This window comes from Leucopleurus acutus, assembly GCF_964270905.1.
Source record: "Leucopleurus acutus genome assembly, chromosome: 14".
Lineage (NCBI taxonomy): Eukaryota > Metazoa > Chordata > Mammalia > Artiodactyla > Delphinidae > Leucopleurus > Leucopleurus acutus.
The window spans coordinates 44,779,174-44,801,624 of NC_139156.1; the positions used below are offsets into that span (position 1 = coordinate 44,779,174).

The window sequence follows — 22,451 nt, forward strand, 5'->3', positions numbered from 1 at the left end:
GGAAATTAGGGACCAGATGTGTTTGTGGGAGGTTCAGGCATAGACCTCCAGGAGGCCTGTTTTGGGCCCACAGCTCCAGCAAGGCCTCACCTCCATCTCCCATCTAGAGTGGGACTCATCGCTTTGTCCAGAAGGTGTTCTTTGCTATATGGGTCTCTCTGTGCCTGATTTGCAGGAGCTTCACAAATGGAACATGCTCGTGCCCCCTGCCCCACCCACAGCCAGAAACTCAGGTGGAAAGTTCTCTCGTCCTGTCACTGCCCACCGTTCCTCCCTCCTCCAGTCCCCTTACTTCTAGTGTCTCCCCGTCAAACCATCTATCTCTAAGTTCTCTCTGTTCATGGTGTTGCTGCTGAGACAGTCAAGGATGTGTCACTTCACACAGACAATGCTCTAGGGTGTCAACACATCCAGGCTCCTCTGCACTGTGGTCCTGGCTCCTTTCTCTGGCCTTTTACCTCACAGTCTCCTTGCCTTGGGAGTGGTCTTTCCCCAGGTCATGGTGGGCTTATGAAGTTGTCCCTGCTGGCCCTCCTCTGAGCCACTCCAGGTCCAGCCTGCCCTGCAGGATCTGACTTTGTTCCCCCTTCCTCCTCAGAACTATTACTGATAAGCATTACTCTGAAATCTTATAGTTGGTTCTACTGTGATATTAATTTAACCCTTAACATGTACTGTCTTATCTCCTTCCTTAAATAGAACCCTCTTGAGACCAGAGGTTAATTATCTCATCTTTAAGTCATCAGCCAATTACACATAAGACACATCCATGTGTGTCAAAAAAAAAAAAAAAGACACTAATGAATCTGACAATCACCAAGAAAGAAAAAATTTGTCCCAGAAAGTTGTAATTTAATGAACTAGGATCCATATTAAGAAGTTAGGACCATTTGTAGAAGGGAGGAAATAATGAAAGAAGAACAGAAAGTAATAAAACAAACAATTACGCCAGAGAGGATAATGAAATCAAAGTTGTTTGGAAAAGACTAATAAAAATGATGCATTTCGGGAAAGATTGATCAAGGGATAAGTGGGAAGTTCTTGGTGGTTCTTAAGCCAAATGCCATCCAGATGTTGGGCTGAATTTATGAAAACCTTCCAGTCTGAACCTGCTGCTTCATTAACATTGACTTAGCACTCCTGTGCAGACCTCTCCTCCCACTGCACTAGCGTCTCAGGCCCCCAAATCCAGTGTGCTGAGGTGGAGAAGGAGGAAATTGTAGAAGGAGCGGAGCACATGAAGCTCCTGCAATCAGAGCTCCTCAGCAACTTGGAAGATAGAGATGCCTTTCCTGAGTCCCTGAAGGACCACAGGTCCTTAGAGATCAGAGAAGAGCCAAACAAACCTCAAGCGAGGAGAGTAACTCAACCCCACCCTTGGAGACAAACGCGTGGCATTTGAGGAGGTGACTGGCTGAAACTCACCTTGAGGACAGCGCTGCCTTTGAAAGAAGAAACCAAGAGCAGCTTTACAAAGCCTGCCACTGCGCTGGGAGAGTTAGCCTGACTTGCTGAGCCATTGCAGCAGAGTTTCAAAGCTTGGCTTTATAAATAAATAACTTACATTAGAGAGACATGCGCAAGCTTTATGGAGCATTTATTTTGAAGCATCTCCATTATGAAGCATAGTGGAGATGCTTCTTAGTTTGTTACAAAAAGAAAGAAAGAGAGAAAGCAAGCAAGCTAACAAGCATTATCAGGAAATATAAAGACCCTAGCAAGGCACTTGGAAGTGGGCAACATGTGAGAGAGAAACTTTCACTGACGCCCTTGCCCTCCCCTTGTCTACCCAGCCAAGGAGACCCTGCAGGACCACCCCCATGGGCACAGAAGAAAGACTGTTTGGGGCGTTCAGCACTAACGAGGGCCAGTTCTCCTCATGGCTGTCTTTCAGCTGGAACTAGGACATCTTGCAATTCATCAAACATCTGCTGGGAACCTGATGTGTGTCAGGTATTGGGCTGGGATCTAGGGATGCTGGATGAATTAGATATAAGTCCTGTCCTTGAGGAGCCCACAGTCTATCTAGGAAGACAGTCACCTGAACACAAACATAGCAGCCAGTGTGATAAAAGGCACAAGGTACAGAGGTCCTTTTGAGGTGAGTGAATGACGGAGTAAATGAATGAATGGAGATGCTAGCTTTCTAGTTTTAAGTTCTCTGGCTGTCCTCTGCTACCAAAGGCATATTGGATAAGAGGAGCATAATAATTATCCCCCACAACACTTTTAAGAATGAAAGGGAGACCTGTGAATAATTGCACAAGGACGAGAGTGAGCCAGGACTGTCCTACGTAAACTGGGGTAAATGGTAATTCTAATTATGGGAAAGTGAAAATACAAGGAATCATAACATGTGAAGAATATTTATTCCTCTTCCACTTATTCTTTTTGTTTTAATTGAAACATTTTGTGGTAAACCATACATAACATAAAATTTACCATCTTAGCCATAGTTAAGTGTACAGTTCAGTAGTGTTAAATACATTTACATTTTGGGGCATACAATCTCCAAAACTTGTTTAATCTTGCAAAACTGAAACTGCAAACCCATGAAACAGCAACTCCCCATTCCTCCCTCCCTCAGCCCCAGGGAACCACCGTTCTACCTTCTGTCTCTATGAGTTTGGCTACTCTGGGTACCTGACATCATACAGTATTATTAATTTTTGTGACTGGGCTTATTTAACTTAGCACAGTGTCCTCAAGTTTCTTCTATTTATTTTTGATAAGTATTACCACAATGTCAAATTCACACTTGCAGTGGCATCACTGAGAACTAAAACTACATGTTATGACATCATTGGTATTCTCAACTGATTAGATTTAGTTTTAGCTTTCTTTATTTTTGTTTTATTTGCATTGGGTCAGCTACATTTCAGGCATACTTAGATGCTTGGTGTGAAGGTTCTACTGTGAGAAAACACAGGCTGTGCAAAGCTTCAAGTGTGTCATACGTGGCAGCTATTCGGAGAATGGCCAGGCCAGTGCTTGCTGGGGCTGGCGTGCTGGGCCCATCAACATGCTATTTCTTCTATGGTACCTAGTCCACGGGAGATTTTGTTGGTTCAGAGATTCTTGAATTTAGGACTCATGGCTATGTTATCAGTCTGTGTAATCCTCAACTTTCTGATGGAATGTATGACTGTTTTATTTGAAAGTATGTTGTTTCAAAGAGCAAATTACAGAGCAGCATATATATTATATAGATAGGAAGATAGATGGATAGATATAGATAGATATAATGACTGAGCATGCATTAAAAGTCTGCAAAGCTACAATCCAAACTATAAAAGTACCTAACTCGAGGGAATGCATTGTTTAAACTCAATATGATGTTATACTATATTTATTAATAATTCTATATTTTTAATGAAAAGTCTTTACAAGGCAAGCATTTGGACTCCAGGATATACACTTATCCTTGAAGTCATTCATTCATCTATCCATTTACTTATCCGATCAGCCAACAAATTCTGCATGCCAAGGACTATTCTAGATATCAAGATGTAGCAGAAAAAACACAGACATAAACCCTTACTCTGGAAGAATTTATGTTTAAAAAAGGAAACAGGGGAAGAGAGTAAACAAGCAAGAAAACAATAGAATAAGTCTGAGAGAGAGAAAAGCTATAAAGACAATAAAATAGTTTAACGTGGTATAGAGTGGCTGGAGGTGGGATGTGGGGAAAGGATCCTTTGGTTAGTGTTAAGACAGAACCTTCTGAAGACATAATTGCAGAAGAAGCTCTCGGAGAACTGGACAGAGAACATTCCAAGTAGGCAAAATGGCAAGTTTAATGTTTAGGTTGCTGGGGTAACATAAGCCAAGATAGAAAGGTTGCCATGGGCCAGAACAAGGAGGGGAGAAGATTGTGAAGAATAAATAGATCACTGATGGGGATTAAGATTGTCTGGAGGTTTATGAGAAAGGCAAGAACTGGCTGGTTAAACATCCAGATTAGGGCCTTTTAGTGGATGGTGCCTGAGGCCTTGGGGTGGCTCAAGGAGATGTCAGCTTCATGGTCCTCCAACGCCCAAACTGAAACCACCAGGAGTTCATGGACATTTTACAAAAGACTTTAGTGTTTTTAGGGCAGTTAAAGCTTCACAGCAAAACTGAGAGAAAAGTACAGATGTTTCCCATCTATATACACCCCCCCCACATGCATAGCCTCTCCCAGTGTCAGCATCCCTACCCAGAATGGTACATTTCTTACCACTGATGAACCTACATTGATATGTAGTAATCACCCAAAGTCCATAGTTTAGATAGGATTCACTCTTGGTGCTATATATTTTATGGGTTTGGAAAACTGTATAATGATATGCATCCATCATTACTGTATCGCACAGAAGTTCTCACTGCCCTAAAAATCCTCTGTGCTCTGCCTATTTATTCTCCCCAGCCCCAACCCCTGGCAGCCACGGATCTTTTTACAAGTCTCCTGTCCAGAGTCCTTACCTTGGAGTTTCAGGGCCCACTTTCTGGTCCCCGCAATGATAAGTGGGCACAACAAGTGATGCTCACAGGGAATTGATGGATCAGGTGACCGTAAGAAAAACACGGTCCAGATTATGCAGAAATAGCTGTTTGGAGCCAATATCAAGGCCTAGGAAACCACATGACTATGAAACCAGGTGTTTAAATTTAATGAACATAAACTGCAACCTAATAGCCCTCAAGTTCCCTGCAGGCAATTTTCCTTCTAATTACCCACCAGCCTGTGTGTGCTCCAGGCCTCTCCATAGCCCTCACGTGGCACGTGTTTCTAGTATATGTTACTCTGTATTTCTTAGATTAGTTGCTTTTGCTTAGGATGTTGACCTTGGGGCAATTTTAAATTGCTGTCTTGTAATATGATCACATAAGAACATCTGGGAAATATTTTAAGTTTTTAATTGATAGTGGTTATGCAAATAAGTTAATACATTCGAACCAAGATTCCTGTTCCCGTTTGTATTCCATTTATATCTTCCATCAACCAAGGAACACTGGATCTGAGACGTTTCCCCTAAGCAAGGGAGAAAGGACATGACTTCAAGGAAGGAATCAAGCCTGGCTAACACTTAAAGAAGGGAATGGTACCTGAGCTTGCCAATTTCTGCTTTTCTTAAAGGGTACACAGAGGAAATGTTATAATCTCGAATAAAACAAAATGTGTACACACACACACACACACACACACACACACACACACACCAGTACCAATAGCTTCCACAAGGGAATGCCATGCTTCAAAAAGGAGGATTTCTGAACCTCAGACCAGACACCACCCAATTTTTCAATCATCGTCTCTCTTGCCCTCCCAAGACTGAGCTGTGAGAGCTAAGATTTGCTTACATCCATGGACCCAGCTCAGTACTATTGCAATAATCATGGCCCTGCCACACAAGAGCAAATGCAGAGAGCTCTGAGACCTGGGAAGGGGCAAGCGGCCTCGGGGCATGGAAAACTTGGAGGATTCTTGTATTATTTTTATTGAGATATAATTGACATACAAAGAGCCCAAACATCACCTAGAGCCTCTCCCAGAGGTGCTGCTGGGCTAGCTCTGTCAGTATCTACCAAAAGTATCCACCCATGAGATGCTCCTAAAATTATAATGTACACTAATAAGGATTAACAAGATCACACTTACCTTAAAATAGGAGAACAAATTTGTAAATTTTTGGATTCTATAATAGAACCAAAAAAGCACATCAATTAAAAATACTCTTTCATGGTATACTTTCTGGGGGGTTGATTTAATAAGTGTAATATTCCTTTATCCTTGCTCTAAATCTTCTTCTCCCAGATCCTGAGAGGCAGTCCACACGGTGAAGGTCTGGGGACAGACTAGAGTGGCCCTGGTCCATCTTGTTTCCCTGCAGGACACAGAAGCCAGGCCACCTTCCCCACTGTGAGAGCATGCCCCGTGCACATCCCTAGGCCTCTGGAGAGCTCCCCCACAGACTCACCCTCACCCACTCACCTCCCTTGTGGAAATGCTGATCCCAGAACTCACCTTGAGGCCACAGGTGGTCACTGTCCTCAGTGGCCTCCCTCGTTCCTGGTGCTGGAGAGAGGGACAGGCAGGTAAGTGAGAATCCTGAGACCTAGAAGGGACAGAAGCAATGAAGGAGGACCCCATCCTAGACTTCAGCTGCCTGTTTCTTAAAGTAGCTAAATTAAACACACTTCACACCATGAGATTTTTTTCAATATATATTGTTAATTTTTACTTTAAGATAATGGTTAGGTTCACATGCAGTTGTGGGAAACAATACTGAGAGATCCCCCGGTTTCCCCCACGGGTGACATCTTACATAACTGTAGTGCAATGTCACAACGAGAAAATGGACATTGATCCAACCAGCGACCTCACTCAGGTTTCACCAGCTTCACACGCACTCATTTGTGTGTGTATCTCTTTGTGTGTAGTTCTATGCAGTTTTTCACGTGTGGAATCATGTGACCACACCACAAAGTACCGAGCAGTTTCCTCACCACAAGGGTCCCTTGTGGTACTCTTTCATAACCATTCCCATCTTAGCAAGGTGAGTGCCAGAGCAGATGTGAGACGTGGGAGGTACTGAGTGTGACTGATACAAACAGTGTCAGCAAATGATATTTCCTCTCCTTCCCCCAAGAGGAAACGTCAGAGTGGAAGAAGTCTGCCTACCCCTCAACATCAACCAGCAAAGAGGGCACAGATGAGAGAGGAAACAGGTTTTTCAGCAGATTCCCCTGTTAGAGTCTTTGCTGTGCTACATTCTGTCCTTTGTTTGGGGGAAAGTCATGTAACTTCCCAGGCTGTGCCCATGCCTCTGGAGAGGGGAGAAGGGCTGCACCCCTGCACAGAGCTCGGGGCTCAGTGGGCACTCACTCTGTGGGCCAGGCAGCTCAGGGGGCCACCCTGTCTCAGAAGAGAGCTTTTGAGCCTCAGACCCACCCTGCTCGCAGGATAATATGAGGACTCATGGAGCACATGTTGCCAAAATCACAGATTGCTTTGGATCAACCGCTCATCGGAGAGAAGGGCCAGCCAGTGGTCACTTGTTCCTGGTGGCAGGTGGCTTCACTTGCGTGCATTTCCCATCGACCCAAGTCCTCCCCACCAAACTGAGGCCGGAGACCTCAGAGGAGGAAGTGCGGGGCAATAGGCCCGGGTGATGGAACATTCTCCCTGGACCTCTTCAATGTGGATTTGGGAGAACTGTTCCCAGAGCCCCAGCGCCTTGTTGCTCAGATCCCAATACTCAGCCGGCCCCTTGTGCCTCACAGACCCACTGTGATGTCCAGATGCCTCACCAGCATATCCCAGGCTTGGCACTGCTACAACAGAGAAACATGCCAGAAACCTCCCTCCCTGGCTTCACAGGTCCTGCAAAGGTGTCAGACATTTGGTTTTCACAAATGCATTCAAGGATTGCGTCTCTGAATCTCAGGGATAATGCCAGAAAGTGACATTGCTGCCACAGTCCAAGACTCAGATGTGAGTTACTTTTCACACCTACCAACCCATGGAGGAGTTAAAAGAATCATTCTTCACTTGGGTGAGGCCCTTGTCAGGTCTGCAAACACTCGCCCATGGGGTATCCAATCCAGCCCAAGTCACTTAATTTAGAGATGCTCATTCCTGCCTCAAATTGTCTTACAGTGTCAGGTGCCTAGTGGGCCTTTAAAACTCTTTGGAAACAAACAGACTCTTTGGAACAAGAATCACACTCACCTGGGGCCCAAAGTGGCTGTGGGTGAAGAAGACACCACCTGCTAGGTCATTCAGCTAGGTCATTCAGCTCTTACTTCTGCCACGAGTTCACTGATGGCTTCCCTGGTGTCAGTTTTGCTTTAGTCACACCCTCTGCTAGCTCGTGGCCTTTCGGAATCTCCTAGTATTGTATTCTGGTCACCAGGCATATCTGTGACCTTCCAACACCGGATCTGCAGCTTGCTTTGTTACCTGACTCTGTGGGATGATGGCAAAGCACAGCTGTCTCGTTGTAGTTCAGTGACATAGAGGAACGCCAGGAGGCTACAAGGAGAAGCAGGTTTCTTTCCCTTTTTTTTTTTTTGAGAGATAAGCTGTCACCGTGCAAGGCAGTGACATAGATGCCCTGGATGGCTCTCTCCTTTCCACTAGATCAATTTCCAAGCAGAGCTGTTTCACTTGTGGGCTCTTTGGATGTGATTATCTTTGTAAGATGTATGCATATGGATGTGGACCTGAGTCACACTGACCCCATATCCAATAGAGATTGTAGTCCACATTCCTCCAGAATTCCACCATCCAATATGGCAGTCACTAGCCACATGTGGCTACAAATATTTAAATTTGAATTAGTTAACAGCATAAAATTAAAAATTTAGTCACACTAGACAAATTTCAAATGTTCCATGGCCACATATGGCTAGTGACTTCCATATTGGGCACTGCAGATTTAGAACATTTCATCACTGCAGTCCCTTTGAACAGCACTGTTCTAGAAAGTTCTAAATAAAGAGAAAGCATGGTCCCCTTGCCTTGAATGGTTTTCATTTGAGGTCTGAGAGAAAAGAGGTTTGTGCTGCTTGGCCTTTGAGTCCTGCTTTTTCTGTTAATGGCTTTCTTACCAGTTTTCACTACTATCTGAGGGCCTAGTCTGTGTTGCACATGGAGACCCATGTCCCACACATTGGTCACTCGGGTGCTTGTTACAGTCACAGATGCTGCACTTACTCCTCCAGAGCTGCTGGCTGGGATTTCTGGAGAGGGACCCATGAATCTGCCCATTTAAAAGGAGCCTTGGGGTGTAAAGAGGTCGGTAGCAGTGAGCCCAGCTCCTGAGTCAACATTAGGCAACTCTATTCCAGGAAGAGAAAATTCAGAACAGAGATGCCACCTGCGCACCTAAGCAGGGATACTCAATTCCAAATGCGAAGCTATCATTTCCCCTAGAAAAAATACTGCTAAATTTTGCTGTTTCTGCAGAGAACGCTCCATGCGTCCCACCCCTAGCCTAAATCATCAGGCCCCCTGCAGTGTTTGTAACTGGGCCCTGGGACCCAAGAACACCTTGGCTTCCCTGTCAGCTAGTCCCCTCCCTCGATCCTGGGCTAGCAGCTTCCTGCTAGGGCTTAGGCCTGTGTTCTCTTTCTTCTTCTGACATCATCACAATGACAGGATGGTCTGAGCAGCTGCCAGCCTTCAGGCTGGACCCATGATACGTCTTTGGCTTCACGCTCTGCAGGCCCAGTGCTTCCTCCCAGTCATCTCTGGAGCACAGGTGCCTGGCCAGCCTTTTCTCCTTCCTTTTCCCAAAGCAGGGTCCTGACTCTGGGCACCATCTCCTGGTCCATCATCTTGAAACTTGCCCTTGGTCTCTGACTCCACATCCTTCCTCGGCTCCCATCTAACACTGATCCTAGTTTATTTACATGCACTGAGAACGCAGTGGGGACCAGGCTCTGTTCTAAGCTATTTCCATATGTTCACTCAGTCTTCATGGCATCCCAACCGGGCAAGTGCTGACACAGTCCACATTTTGCAGATGAGGAAACTGAGGCAGAGAGAAGTTAAGCAAATTACCCCAAATTACACAGGTAATTAATGATGGAAACAGGTTTCAAACACAGTGAATTGAACTTTGGCCCAAATTACATTAACCAACTGTGGTATGGCCTTTTAATGATTACCGATTTCTTTGAAAGTTTTTTCAAAATTATGTCTAAAATATACACTTTTTCTTTCTCCCACTGACAGCATCTTAGCCTATGAGTCAAAGCTTTAAGAGAAAAATAAATGAGACAGAGACTTTCGTTGCCGTCCGATTGCATGTCATTTTAATTCTCTCCAACTCAGGGCAGGGGTCCTGAGGACAGCCCCGTGTGGGAGAGGCATGAGGTTGGTTGGAATTCAGGGCAGGATTCCAAGGTAGCAGCCTGATTGCTCCCTGGGTGTGCCTACTTGGCCCAGAAACAAACAGAAGCAGGTTCTAGTTGGAAGTTTCTCACCTCCTGCCTGAGAGTTCTCCCCAGGACTCTCCCACTTGCCCCAGGCCCAGCAGGGACCAGGCTGAGATGCAGGTGAGGCCCATGGCTGCAGCACAGTGGGGACGTGTGCTTCTCTGAGACTGAGGAAGAGAACTCTGCTCACCCTCGGCATCCTATGGGACACGGAGCGGCGCTCGAGAGGAAGAGATGGCCGACTCGGAAGCCCGCACGTCCAACAGTGCCTGGATGTACCCAGGGAGAGGCTTCCAGGGCAAGGGCTGCCAAGTTCAGAGGCAGGCTGGATAGAGCAGAGACACCTTCTCGAAGGCATGGGCTGGACAGAGCGGAGAAACCTCCAAGGCCTGGGCTAGAAACGGGCCTGATGCAGTGCAGAGCCCGGAGGAGAGGAAAGAGGCCAGTGGGGTTGGGATTTGGGCCTCTCAAATCCTGCCTAGGTGTCTGTGTGCCGTGGGAGGAGAGTTCTAAGGGCCATTGTGATTCCAGCTGAGAGATGCAGGCTGGCCTCAGAAAATCGAATGCAGAAAGTGGGATGCCGTGCGGAGACTCAGAGCCAAGGCTCAGGTACTCCCAGTAGGCCTCTCCTGGCTAGAAGCATCCTCTCTCTGGGTGCCGGAAGCTGAGCCATGCTCCATTGCAGTGATGTAAGAAGGGACAACCAGGCTTTCTCTCTCCTCTTAGCTACTACTGCCTAGTCCCTTGGGCTTGTGACTTTGACTCCATCTTCTGACCCGAGTGACAGGGATGCAGCATCAACACATCTCCCTCCCAACACCCCACTCTGTCCTGGGTATCAGATGATGTAGTGGTCGGGGGAGTACCCAGGGAGCTGGAGGCAGGGCCCAGCACGTGTGCATCCCTATGCCTACCTATGAGGGCAGGAGGAACAGAACATGGGCTGCAGGGACCGGAAGATTTTAGAGCTGTCTCTTCATTTAAACACTGGAGGCCGGGCAATTTTCCATCAGGCGAGTCAAGTAATTGAGTTCAGGTTAGATTAAATCCAGACACATCCCATGTTTAGTGCCAATTACTCACTGCCAGCAGTGAGGGGTGAGGGGTCTGCACTGTGTCAAGCCGAGCCTTCTGGTGACTGACTGTTCCTTGAGCTCAAGGTGAACTGACCTGAAAGTATACAAGTCGTGGCCCTGGCTTTGTTTCACCTGGAACTGGAACTTAGCTTGATCTGCTGCGGCCCAGGCAGATGGCTTATTCTCTCCCTGTTTACCATGGAGGACGGGGCACTCAGGACCCTCTTTCCCACCTCGCTCCGGACTGGGCGGGCAGCGGATTCCCATGGGTGACAAAGAGGGGAGGAACTGCAGCCCACCCTGCCCTTTCATTCATCAGAGCATGAGATGCAGGCTGGGCGTGCCTCCCATGGACCGCTGTATTCTGCATCACGGCCCAGAGTGGTGCAGCTCATGAGGGCAGCCCGGCAGTCAGGAAGAAGATATGCTGTGATTTGTCATCTAAGTTCACAGCCTGGGAGGAAGACAACCTAGATTTAAGAGCCTGGCTTTCCACCGTGAAATGGCTTAAATCAAGCCATGGCTTTAAGCCAGGGCCTGGGTAGCTCCAGATGCACCCTCTTTGGAGGAACTCTGCTTTCACACAGCCCCAGCTCACTGCCGAGGCTGGAAGCTACATGCAGGGAAAAGGCCACCGAGAGGAAAGCAAGGAGTCCAGAGGAAGGGCACGTGGGTTGGTGAGCCTGGTACTCAGAGTGAAACAAAATATTAATCCAAACTAAGGAGAATGCTGGGGAGAACCTTGGAAACAGCAGAACCCTGGGAAATGGAACCTGGGGTTTGGCAATGTGGCTTTTCATCCCCCTGCAGAAGAGGGGAGGCATCGAGTGGTGAGCACAGTGTAATTGCGAGCCTCTGGCTGGAGTGACAAAGGCCGGGATGAGAACTCTGTCTTTGAGGATAGAGAGCAGTTTGGCTGGGATATTTTTTTTTTTCTCATTTTTCAATGCAACATTTTCCCACTGTTTTTAATTGCTCTTTTAGTGAATAAAGGCTGTGTATTATTTATAGCTGTGTAATAAGTTACCTTAAAATAGAGAATCTCCAAACAGCAAACTAGTGTTGTATGTGTATAACGTATGTTTTGAGGGTCAGGAATCTGGGAGCAGCTCAGTTGGGTGGTTTGGGCTCAGGATCTGCGGAAGGATTGGAGTTAAGACATTGGTCAGGGCCGCTGTCATCTGAAGGCTGGACTGGGGCTGGCGGATCTGCTGCTAAGATCGTCCCCACCGCCCACCCACCAACCATGGGTATGGGATGCAGGACTTGGTTCCTTGCTGACTGCTAACAGAAGACCTCATTTCTACCTGGTGACTTTTCCAAAAAGCTGCTTGGCCTTTTGGCAAGTCACTGTATGGCAGTGGACTTTCTCCAAAGTGGGAGATCCCAGAGAGAGAGGAAGAAAGACAAGCAGGAATCCACAGGGCCTTTTATCACTCAGTGTGTCAGGCAGAATTCTGTAATGGCCCCTTAGATTCTGCCCCCTGGCACACATGTGTAATACCCTCCTTTTGAAAGGAAGCAGGACTTATATAAATATGATGGGATCTCACTCCCATGATGATTATATGGCAGCAGGAATATTGTGATTAAGATCCCTAACAAGTCGACTGAGTTAATCAGAAGGGAGATTATCCTCGGTAGGCCTGATCTAATGAGATGTTCAACCAGGGATTTGAAGGAGCGAACTGCCTTATTGTGGAGGGCCCCATGTGTCAAGACCCCAAGAGCAGCCTCTAGGAGCTGAGAGTGGTCCCCAGCCAACAGTCAGCAAGATTATGGGGACCTCAGTCCCTACAACCACAAGGAACTGAATTCTGCCAACAACTTGCATGAGCTCGGAAGAGGACCCCGAGCCTCAGATAAGATCTCAGTCCTGGCCACCCCTGATTTCAGCCTTGTGAGCCTCTGAGCAGAAGACTCCGTCACACTGTACCGGGACTTCTGATCTCTAGAACTGTGAGATAATAAATGTGCATTAAGACAAGTTCATGTTAATTTGTTATGCGGCAATAAAAAACGAATATATTTGTTCTCTGAAATTGCACCCCAGCACTTCTGCCTTCTCTCTACTTGCCAGGAGGCAGTCACTGAGTCCACACACTCAGGGGAGGGGTTTGCTGTTTGAAGGGAGTGCCCAAGTATTTGTGGACAAATTTCAAACTACTGTAGGCTCACAGTGAGTGCAAGTGGGGCATGTTGATACGCCCAACACAGAGGTGAACACTGGCTAGTGCTTTTAACATCCTGAGTGAACTCATGGGGGACTTTACAGGCTTAGGTGAGGCAAGTGAGAGTTTTCTTTTAGGAAGTGACAATCCCAGCTGTGATGTGGGTGGGTGGTGCTTACTTTTTTCCGTTTTGATGTTCCCTGGTGAGCAATCTATGGAGTAATTGTGCAGAATTGGGATGAGGAGGGAGAGTTCCTGTCTTTAATTTGAAAGTTACAATATGTTAATCAGCCCCAGTCTGAACCTTGCTGAATTTGGGGAGTGTTAGTACAGCACCTTTCCCAGATGGGGCAGGGTTAGGACTAGAGAAGAGTTCAAACGACAGCCCACAGGCAAAATCTTTTGGGACTCTTTGAGCAGGACAAAGTCAACTGTCTCCAAAGCTATATTGCATTTCTCTGCTATAAAATAACTCGTGGCTTCGGATGAAATAGTCTTTGACGCTTGCCATCATGTCATTCCTTGAAGCCTGCCATCCTGTCAGTCCTTGAACCCATTGGAAGTTTTCTGAATTTGCTTGGACCATTAGAGATCATGCAGTAGAAACATGTATGCTGCCTGAGGATTTCTGAATTACAAATTTTAATTTTTAATAACAGAATTTCTTACTATATGGCTACATAGATGAAATGAAAAACAAAAACCTTTGCATTGTAGTTTCTCCCCCTTAATCCTTTCTTTTCTGTGTTCCTAAGGGCTAAATACCTCTGAGGCTTCTGAAGTCTGGGTTAAAATGGTAACTGCAGTGAATGGTGGTCTGGGTGGGGGACAGCCGCCCAGAAAACCATCATTGTTATGAACAGACAGGGGCCACATGCTTGAGGCTTTATCTTCCCAAGAAACAGAGAAGAAGGAAAAAAAAAAAAAACTGGATAATTTAAGAACATGTCAGCAATCTGGCTAAAGTGAAAGAAGTCAGAAAGCCACATGAGTTTATAAATAAGCCGCAGGTCCTAGCTGGATTTAGTAAAAATCTCTGAGGGCTTGCCTATTCACAGCAGCTCCCAGTTTGGATTCTCTTCATTTTAGCCGTGGCAGGTACCTGTGTGGGACTGGGTGGGTGGGCATGGGAGCATCGGCAGACCACCATGGGGTGGGGAGGGGTGGTCAGGATGGAGGCCCCAGAGGGCTCAGTCAGGGGGAAGCAGGACCACCTCCTGGGCTGCGTCCCCACCTGTTATCATCAGGTGGTGATGGTGATGGTAGCAAATATGATAGTCATGCCTCCCAAGAGGAGAGGGCTGGGGGACAGGGAATGCACTGGAGGGACTGTATACCTTTAATTTCTGAATCCCAGCCCAGAGGGGGCCATTCCTGCTGGGTGCATCCACCCTTCAGATCTTGGTGCAGAAAGGGAGCGATAGTCCTCAGCAACGCCCTGTTTTTGCCTATTGTGCGTCTAAATATCTTTATGTATTTGAGACCCAGGAAACAGGAGGAGGAAATCATCTTGGATCATGGGGTGACTGTCTTCTGTCGGAAGAGAGTTTCTCTCCCTACGTAAATGCATTGACCTATGATCGTTGCCACTTTCTCAGGCTGGATGGAGGAAGGTAGGAAGTGCCCATTGCGTCTCTGGGGCTTCCTGAACCCACTGGGAAACAGAGTGGAGAGTGAGGACTTGCCTCAGATTGTTCCACTTACAGCAGATGCCAGGATGACCAGCCTGCCCACCGTGCTCCTCTCCTAGTGCCCGGCTGCTCAATCCCCTGAATGTGTTAAGAGTTTAGCTTTAATATACGTACATTTTACCATTTAATTCTTGCAAAATCATAAAACATAGAGATTATTTTTGTCCTTCTTTAAAAAAGCTACATGTCTTGTCCCAGGACAGAGGGCTAATAAGTGGAGGAACCAGGACTTGAGCCCAGTGTTTCTGCATCACACCGCCACGCCCTCACACCCACGCGCTCCCCCAAATATGGCTGCTGCCCTTTGGCCCAAGGAATCCCCGGGGCCAGACCTAGCACACGGAGTTTTGAATTGGCCTAGCAGACACACACAAGGATCAGCGTGGTGTGAGAGACTTGAGTCTACACAACTCAGCACTTGGCAAAGAGAAACACACTTTGCCTGGGTATGACTCACTGCTGACTTGTTTATTTGGGGGAAGTTATTTGTGTGGGCTGTGCTTTTGACACCCTTTCGATATCTAACATCTGGCATCTGTTCCAGCTCCATGAATAGCGTGGGTGTGTGTAGTGGGGTGAATGGTGGCCCCGAAAGATATGTCCACACCCTAAACCCCAGGACCTGTGAATGTCACCCTATATGGAAAAAGATGTGATTAAGTTAGTGATCTTGTGCGGAGGAGCATATCCTGGGTTATCTGAGTGGACCCTGTATAGGAGAGGGAATTTGACACAGACCTACACAGAGGAGAAGGTCCCATGAAGACGGTAGCAGATTGGAGTGATGTGGCCACAGCTCAGGAATGCTAAGGCAGCCACCAGAAGCTGGAAGGAGCACGGAAGAGTTCTCCCAGGGGGGCTTTGCAGGGAATATGGATGGCCCTGCTGACATCTTGATTTCAGACTCCTGGCATCCAGAACTATGAGAGAATGAATTTTGGTTGTTTGAAGCTACTGAGTTCGTGGTAATTTGTTACAGTGACCACAGGAAATGTGGGTAAAGACCCCTTTCCCAAGCACTGCTCCACATGTACTTAAGCTGCCCCGGGGAGGGGAGGGTCCTGGCTTGCCACGCTTGACCGCCTCTGGACAATGAACCATTGCTCAGGCCAGCTCTGAGGTCACCCCTGGCCCCGTGTGACATCAAGTCACCTATCCAGACACACGAAGGTGTCGTGGGGGTGCTACCCAGCACTGTGCACCCAGGCGTGAGGCTTACAGGGAGACTGAGAGAATGGGATCCTTCTTAACATACTGTCCTCCAACTCTGTTTTTAAATTAACACTGTATCTGGGACTTCTTTCATTCTAACACCGGAAAAGCCATCTTTGCAGGGCTAAGTGGTATCTCATTGCAGGAACCCAGAAGAAAGGCAGAGAGGCAAGGTTTGGGTGAAAGTTAGTGTTAAAGGTTAGGATTAGGGCTTCCCTGGTGGTGCAGTGGTTGAGAGTCCTCCTGCCGATGCAGGGGACAGGGGTTCGTGCCCCGGTCCGGGAAGACCCACATGCCGCGGAGCGGCTGGGCCCGTGAGCCATGGCTGCTGAGCCTGCGCGTCCGGAGCCTGTGCCCCGCAACAGGAGAGGCCACAACAGTAAGAGGCCCGCGTACTGCCAAAAAAAAAAAAAAAAAAGGTTAGGATTAGGATTTAAAGCTAGTGTAGAAATACAAAAATTGGCCTAAAATATCAGAATGAAAGCCTTCTGTCCAAGGAAACTGAAAAGAAAGTAGGAAACTAAAAAGAAAGTAGAAAACTGAAGAGAAATGCTGATGTAATCAATATGGCAATGAACTGAAAACCACGGTGATTAAGGAACCAAAACCTCAGGCCACATAGGAAAAGCAGGTACCAAGGAGGATATTAGGTGATAGGCCTGAAAAAGGCTTTCAGGAAGGGAGCATTCAGAAATTCACAGGGAAAAGAAGGGATTAGGGAGAGAATTTGAAATAATCCTCACCCCTGAGGTGTGTCTGTGCCCACACACACAGCCCAGGGGGGGAATGGGAGCCCTGAGGTTTTAGCACCAGGATTGTACGTGAGCTCAGGCGTCCTGAGACCAGGTGGGTGATGTCTATAGAGAACACTTGCAATGGCAGAGGCAGGGCCGAGAGAGCCGGAGCCTGCCTGTCATTGCAGGAAGGTGGCGGTGACTTCGTGAAGGTCCTGGAGCGGGGAGCTTCCTGGAGGAGCCCCTGAAACGCACTTCCTCCACCAGCTGTGCTCTCCTAGCACCCTGACCACTGAGAGCCGCCCCGGCAGAGGCCCTGCCCCTGAACCTGATGCGAGTGGGCTCAGTGGTGGCCTGTGAGGAGCTCAGGTGTGCTGCTTGGCTTCTGAGAGCCCCAGCTACTGTGGGCCCCTCCTGACCCTCCCTGGGGAAAATCTTGTTTTTAGATCTTTTGCCCTTGCATCATTGCTCCACAGGGCTGGACATGACTCTCCTTAATGTCTGTGGCGCCTTGAAAGCACCTTCTCAACGCGTCTGGGTCCACATGACAACGGAGCAGCTTTGTGGAATCTTAGGCTGCTTTCCTCCTCCAAAGGCCTCCAAGAACCAGGACTGGGGATGGCTGTACCCTGCGAATCTGCTCACATGGTGAGTAAAGCAGATAGCTATTCTCATCTTTTTTCCATTTTTTGTATTGTTTAATCTTTATGGTGATGTCTTCTAAAAATAATCAAAACATTATAGATAAAAATGTGAATTATTCACCCAAATTGCTTACCTTCTCCCTTAGTTTTACTTTCTCCCCATTCAAGCATGTGTATTTCATCAGAAAAGGGATGTGATAAGGCAGGGGAAAAAGACAGCAGGGTTTTTCTGGACTTGGTTACGAGGTCCAGTGGAAGCAGCTGAGTGGAACTGAATGGAAGCATCTTGGTGAACCGTCTGGGAAGCAGGAAGAGCTAAAAGTACTCCATTATCACATATGGGGAGGGTGGAAAGCTACCATGCCCTTCCCCCGCTCCCAGAACCATCAGCATTGGGGTATAGTCTTTCAGATCGTGATACGATGCATAACCTGTTTTATGCAGATAATGTTTACTATACATATTTTATTGCAATTTAGTTTTTCACTTAAGATCCTGTTGAATCTTTCCATGTCAATCCGTATAGAACCATCTTGGTCTTTCCAATGAATATCAGTTATTATTAATCGAGTTCTCTGTTGTAGCATAATTTATTGATTGAGTCACCTCTCAATGGAAGGTTGGGTTTTTGCAACATACCCGTGTGCATGTTTCTGTATAATAAATTCGTAAAACTGAAATTTTTGGTCAAAGGCTAGAGTATATTTTATTTGAACAGATTTGATGATATTTCCCTCCATAAAATTTGCACCAGTTTATAGCCCCACTGATAGTATATAAGAAAGTCTCAGACTGGCCTCTTCAGAATTTCAGAAACCCAATATCAAGACAGAAAGTTGCCCCGAGCAGACAAGGCCATCAAGATATTAGGACAACTCATTTAATGGGGGCTTTTCCTAAGGGCACTATAGGAGTTCAGGACTGAATGGAGAAGAGTAAAGGGTGGAGGGATTGAGTGAATCGGGCCAGAAACCTTTAGTTAGCTGCCGTGACAGAAGGAAAATATGCATTCAGCTAAGTTAATTAAACCAAGCTGTATTATTTTTCTTGGCATCCTTTGCTTCCCTCTTACAACTAATCTTTCTGGAAGGCAGCCTTCATTCTGGCCCTGGCAGGAAACTGATACCTCACCTAGGAATCGGGAATAGATCCCCTTTTTCTCCTTGATGTTGGATTCACCCAACAGATTCTTTGGTATTTTTGTAACTGTTTCTTAATTTCATTTCACACGTGCTAAAGAAGTTTTTGACTTTTTCATGTGTCTTCTATTAAAGTGATTTATGGAAAACATGCTGAGCTGTGGCTTTTGGAAACAACACCGCCTGCCTCATAAAACCATATCCAAGAGCATGTGGGTGAGAGAAATGGCAGGGCTTCCAAGGGCTGGCAAAGTGCGTCCTCAGAGAGGGTCCTTGTGAGCAACACTGGGATCCATCTTTGTGGACGATGGAGTGTTGGTGAAGCGACAGCAAAAGATGTTTATTCTCACCCTCCACTGAGGCTTGAGAATTCTTTTCTATGTACCTGCCACCCCATCAAGAACCAGTAACAGAAAGTCTTGCAGTTTGTGCTTTGTACATACTACCTGGATTGACCAGCTTGTTTCCCTATTTTCTTCCACGAACATCTGTCAGTGATCAATAGAACGTGCTCAGTACAACTGAGGAGCCTGGGCCAGGAAAGCCACGTAAGCCCAGGATTCTCCTACTCAGCCGGCACGTGCAGCTCCTGCCTGGCTGGGCTATGAGGTCCCATAGAAAGTTCTCTGGGTCTTGTGTCCAAGTGATCTAAGCTGTGGCGCCTCTTCTCTAGGCAAAGCTGGATGGAAGGGTGGGAGGGGTAGGAGGAGAAGGGGTGGTGAGGTGAAAGAGGGCATGGTTAACAGTGCCCTGAGCTGCCACCTGGAGAAACGGGAAGAGAGGACAACTGAGTTTAGTAATCAAGAGGTTACTCAGATTTGCCCAAGAGTGGCCTCTGGGAATGGTTGAAGCAGGAGCCAGATATGCAGAAATCTTGCAGCAGATAAGGGGCCAGATCTGTATTCTGTATTGTTAAGGACTTCACTCTATTAAAGAACATGAAGATGGGACAGTTTTTGGAGTCAAACAGAAAAGAGTCTCCACCTGGACTCCACAACTGATTATATGTGTTATGACATATACAGGCACACCTCATTACCTGCATTTCACTTTATTGCGTTTTTTACAAATTGAAGGTTTGTGATAACCCTCCGTGGACCAAATCTATTGACATCATTTTTCCTACAGCATTTGTTCATTTTGTGTCTCTGTGTTATATTTTGGTAATTCTAGCAATACTTCAGACTTTTTCATTAGTATTATTATATTTGTTATGGTGATCTGTGATCTTTGATGTTACTACTATGACTTGCTAAAGGCTCAGGTGATGGTTACCATTTTTTAGCAATATAGTATCTTTCAATTAAACTATGTACATTGTTTTTTTAGACATAATGTTATTGCACATTTAATAGACTATAGTAGAGTGTAAACATAATTTTTAAATGCCCTGGGAAACCAAAAAATGTGACTCACTTTATTGCAATATTCATTTTTTGTGTTGTCTGGAACCTTACCTACAGTATCTCCAAGGTATGTCTCTATATATGTATATGTATATGTATATACATGCATGTGTGATATACAATATATGCATGCATGTATATGTATACACACATATGTGATACATATATATATGCTATATGTAAAATGTAAAGATATACATGTTCCAAAGTGTACATAAATGTATATATAAGCAACCACACGTTTTTAATCTTCCCCCACCTTTCTGCTGTAGTTGTAGTGAGTCCTTGCAGGTGTGTGTACGTGTGTTGAGATCCGGGAGGAGGGTGGGGGAAAGAGCAGAAAGAAAAGCCCTGCTTCCCATTCAGTGTGGTCCTGCTCCCGTGATGTTGGGGGCTACCTGACACCCAAAGGCGACCACCAGGAAAAGCACCTGTTGCCCTCACTGACACTCAAATGTAGTGACAGAGCCTCAGCTTTCACTGGTCTCTCAGACAAAGGAAGAATAGAAGGAGAGTCATTGAGATGTGTTGATACAATCAAGATTTTTCTCAAGCAAGCCCAGGGCTGACTTGTGTCTTGGAGGAGCTGACTCCTTCACAGCACATTAAAAAAGTCAGCTGTGTCTCTGCTCTGTACCACAGGCAGCCAGGAAGTCCGAGAAGGCCGTCCATGGGCTGCTTCCGTTCCCAGAGCCACGTCTCCCACCGTGCTCCTGGCAGCCTGGCCTTGTGTGCTGCTGGCCCGCACAGCCTCCAGAGGAGGTCTGCCTTCCTGGCGCCTTTGATTCTGGTAAGGCTCTCTGTTCAGCTGCTCTGACGGTGATAACACAACATCACTAAAAACAAAGGAAGCATGCTTGTCTCTTGAAGCAGTCGCATTCCGAAGGGAAGTTTCCAAGCTTCCGGGGGAGCCTTTGTTTCATCGGTGGGCCTGGGTGACTCAGGTCTGTGATGGCCCCCACCCAGCCTGGGGGAGCAGTCAGGGCTAGGAGGGAGATGCCTGCCTCTTAACCTCAGCTCTGCTACCAAGCTACCCTGTCACTTGATGCTCGTTTTTTTTTTTCCCAGATGTATGTGTTCCCACCTGTAAAATCAGGGAGCTGGGCTGAAGCACATTTCTCCTGTATCATTTGTCTTTCGGGGCAGTGGTTGTCAAAGTTAGTGGGCAAGTGTTGGTCACCTGGGCCCATCCCCAGAGCTTTGATTCTGTTCATCCAAGTAGGGCTTGAGAACCTTACATTTAACAAGTTCCCAGGTCAGGCTGATAGTGTTTGTCAGGAACGTACTTTGAGAACCAGCTCCAGGGCAATAATATACATTTATGGAAAAGTGGACTTTTTCATATGGATCGGAAGTTCAGGCCTGGTATCCTTAATTGATTTGGGGCAGTTTCCTGTAGATTTTACATGTTAAAATGTAAACTATCAAGAGAGTGGCATAATGAGTTCTGTTAATATATGTCTTTTCTTCACCTTTATAAGTAGCCTGAAACTGAATATGGTATTAACTAGACCCATGATTAATGGGCTTTTCCATAAGTTGGCCTGGGGCTATGTTCTAACAATGGGAAGATAAGCAATAGTTATCCAATCCTGAACACCCTATGGCAAGTTTCTGACATACAGTTTAAAAGTGTAGGTAAGAATAAATTGTATTTTTTAAATTCTAAGTTATTGTCCTTAACTTTGTCAAAGCAAATCGTGATTATATCTAGATTTTGAGTATTTGAGGTAATCTGGGTGCATATTCAGTGCTTAGTGTAAACTTTATCCTATTTGATCTTTACGCCAACCCAGTGAGGGCAATTCTATTATTCTAGCCTCTTAGGATCCTTGGTGAAGTACACTGAGGGTGCAGAGGATCAATCGCTTGTTCCAGCTCAAGCAGTTAAGAAGTGATAAAGATGTTAATCCTAAATTTGTCAGACTGTGGATTCGTTTTCAAAGTGCGTCCCTGGCCAGAAGCATCAGCATCACTTGAAAATTTGTTAGAAAAGCAAATATTCAAGCCTCACCCCAGCCCTTTGGAATCAGAACTCTGGAGCCAGCAGTCTATTCCAACAAGCCCTCCAGGTGAGGTTGACGTATGCTGAAGTTTGAGAATTGCTGTTCAGGAAATCAAGCCTTTAACCACTGTACAACCCACTTTCTCAAACACACATTCTGTGGGAAATCAAATCATGATTAGTCCTGGTGCTTAATGAGCCATTAAGTGTCTGTATCCACGAGCAGATTGAAATTAAAGGCTGAGCCTCTCATCCTGGGTATGGGCTTCTGGAATCCACCCAAATAGGTCAAAACAATGTTCTTTCCTTTGTGCCCTGCCAACCACACACAGACTTTCCTCAGAGCTGTTGGCACAATTCCTTGGATGGGTATTTGCTTTCTGCTCCTTCTGCCTTTGCCAGTGTAGATAAGATCCACATCCCCTTAGTCTATTTTAATTTATAAA

The 22,451-nt window shown here is 46.3% G+C and overlaps 1 protein-coding gene across 5 annotated transcripts in view; it reads left to right on the top strand.

The window, feature by feature from the left end:
* Window positions 1–22,451, top strand: part of LOC309971598 (uncharacterized protein) — a 380,232-nt gene that overhangs the window by 331,215 nt on the left and 26,566 nt on the right. For all 5 annotated transcript variants that reach the window (XR_014326743.1, XR_014326744.1, XR_014326745.1 and 2 more), the window contains 2 exons: window positions 17,288–17,459; window positions 20,643–20,790. Coding sequence is in view for 2 of the 5 variants with exons in the window: in XM_082854806.1 (XP_082710932.1) it covers window positions 17,296–17,459; window positions 20,643–20,790 (312 nt within the window). In the remaining 3 variants the exon portion in view is untranslated. The remainder of the gene's footprint in view (window positions 1–17,287; window positions 17,460–20,642; window positions 20,791–22,451) is intronic.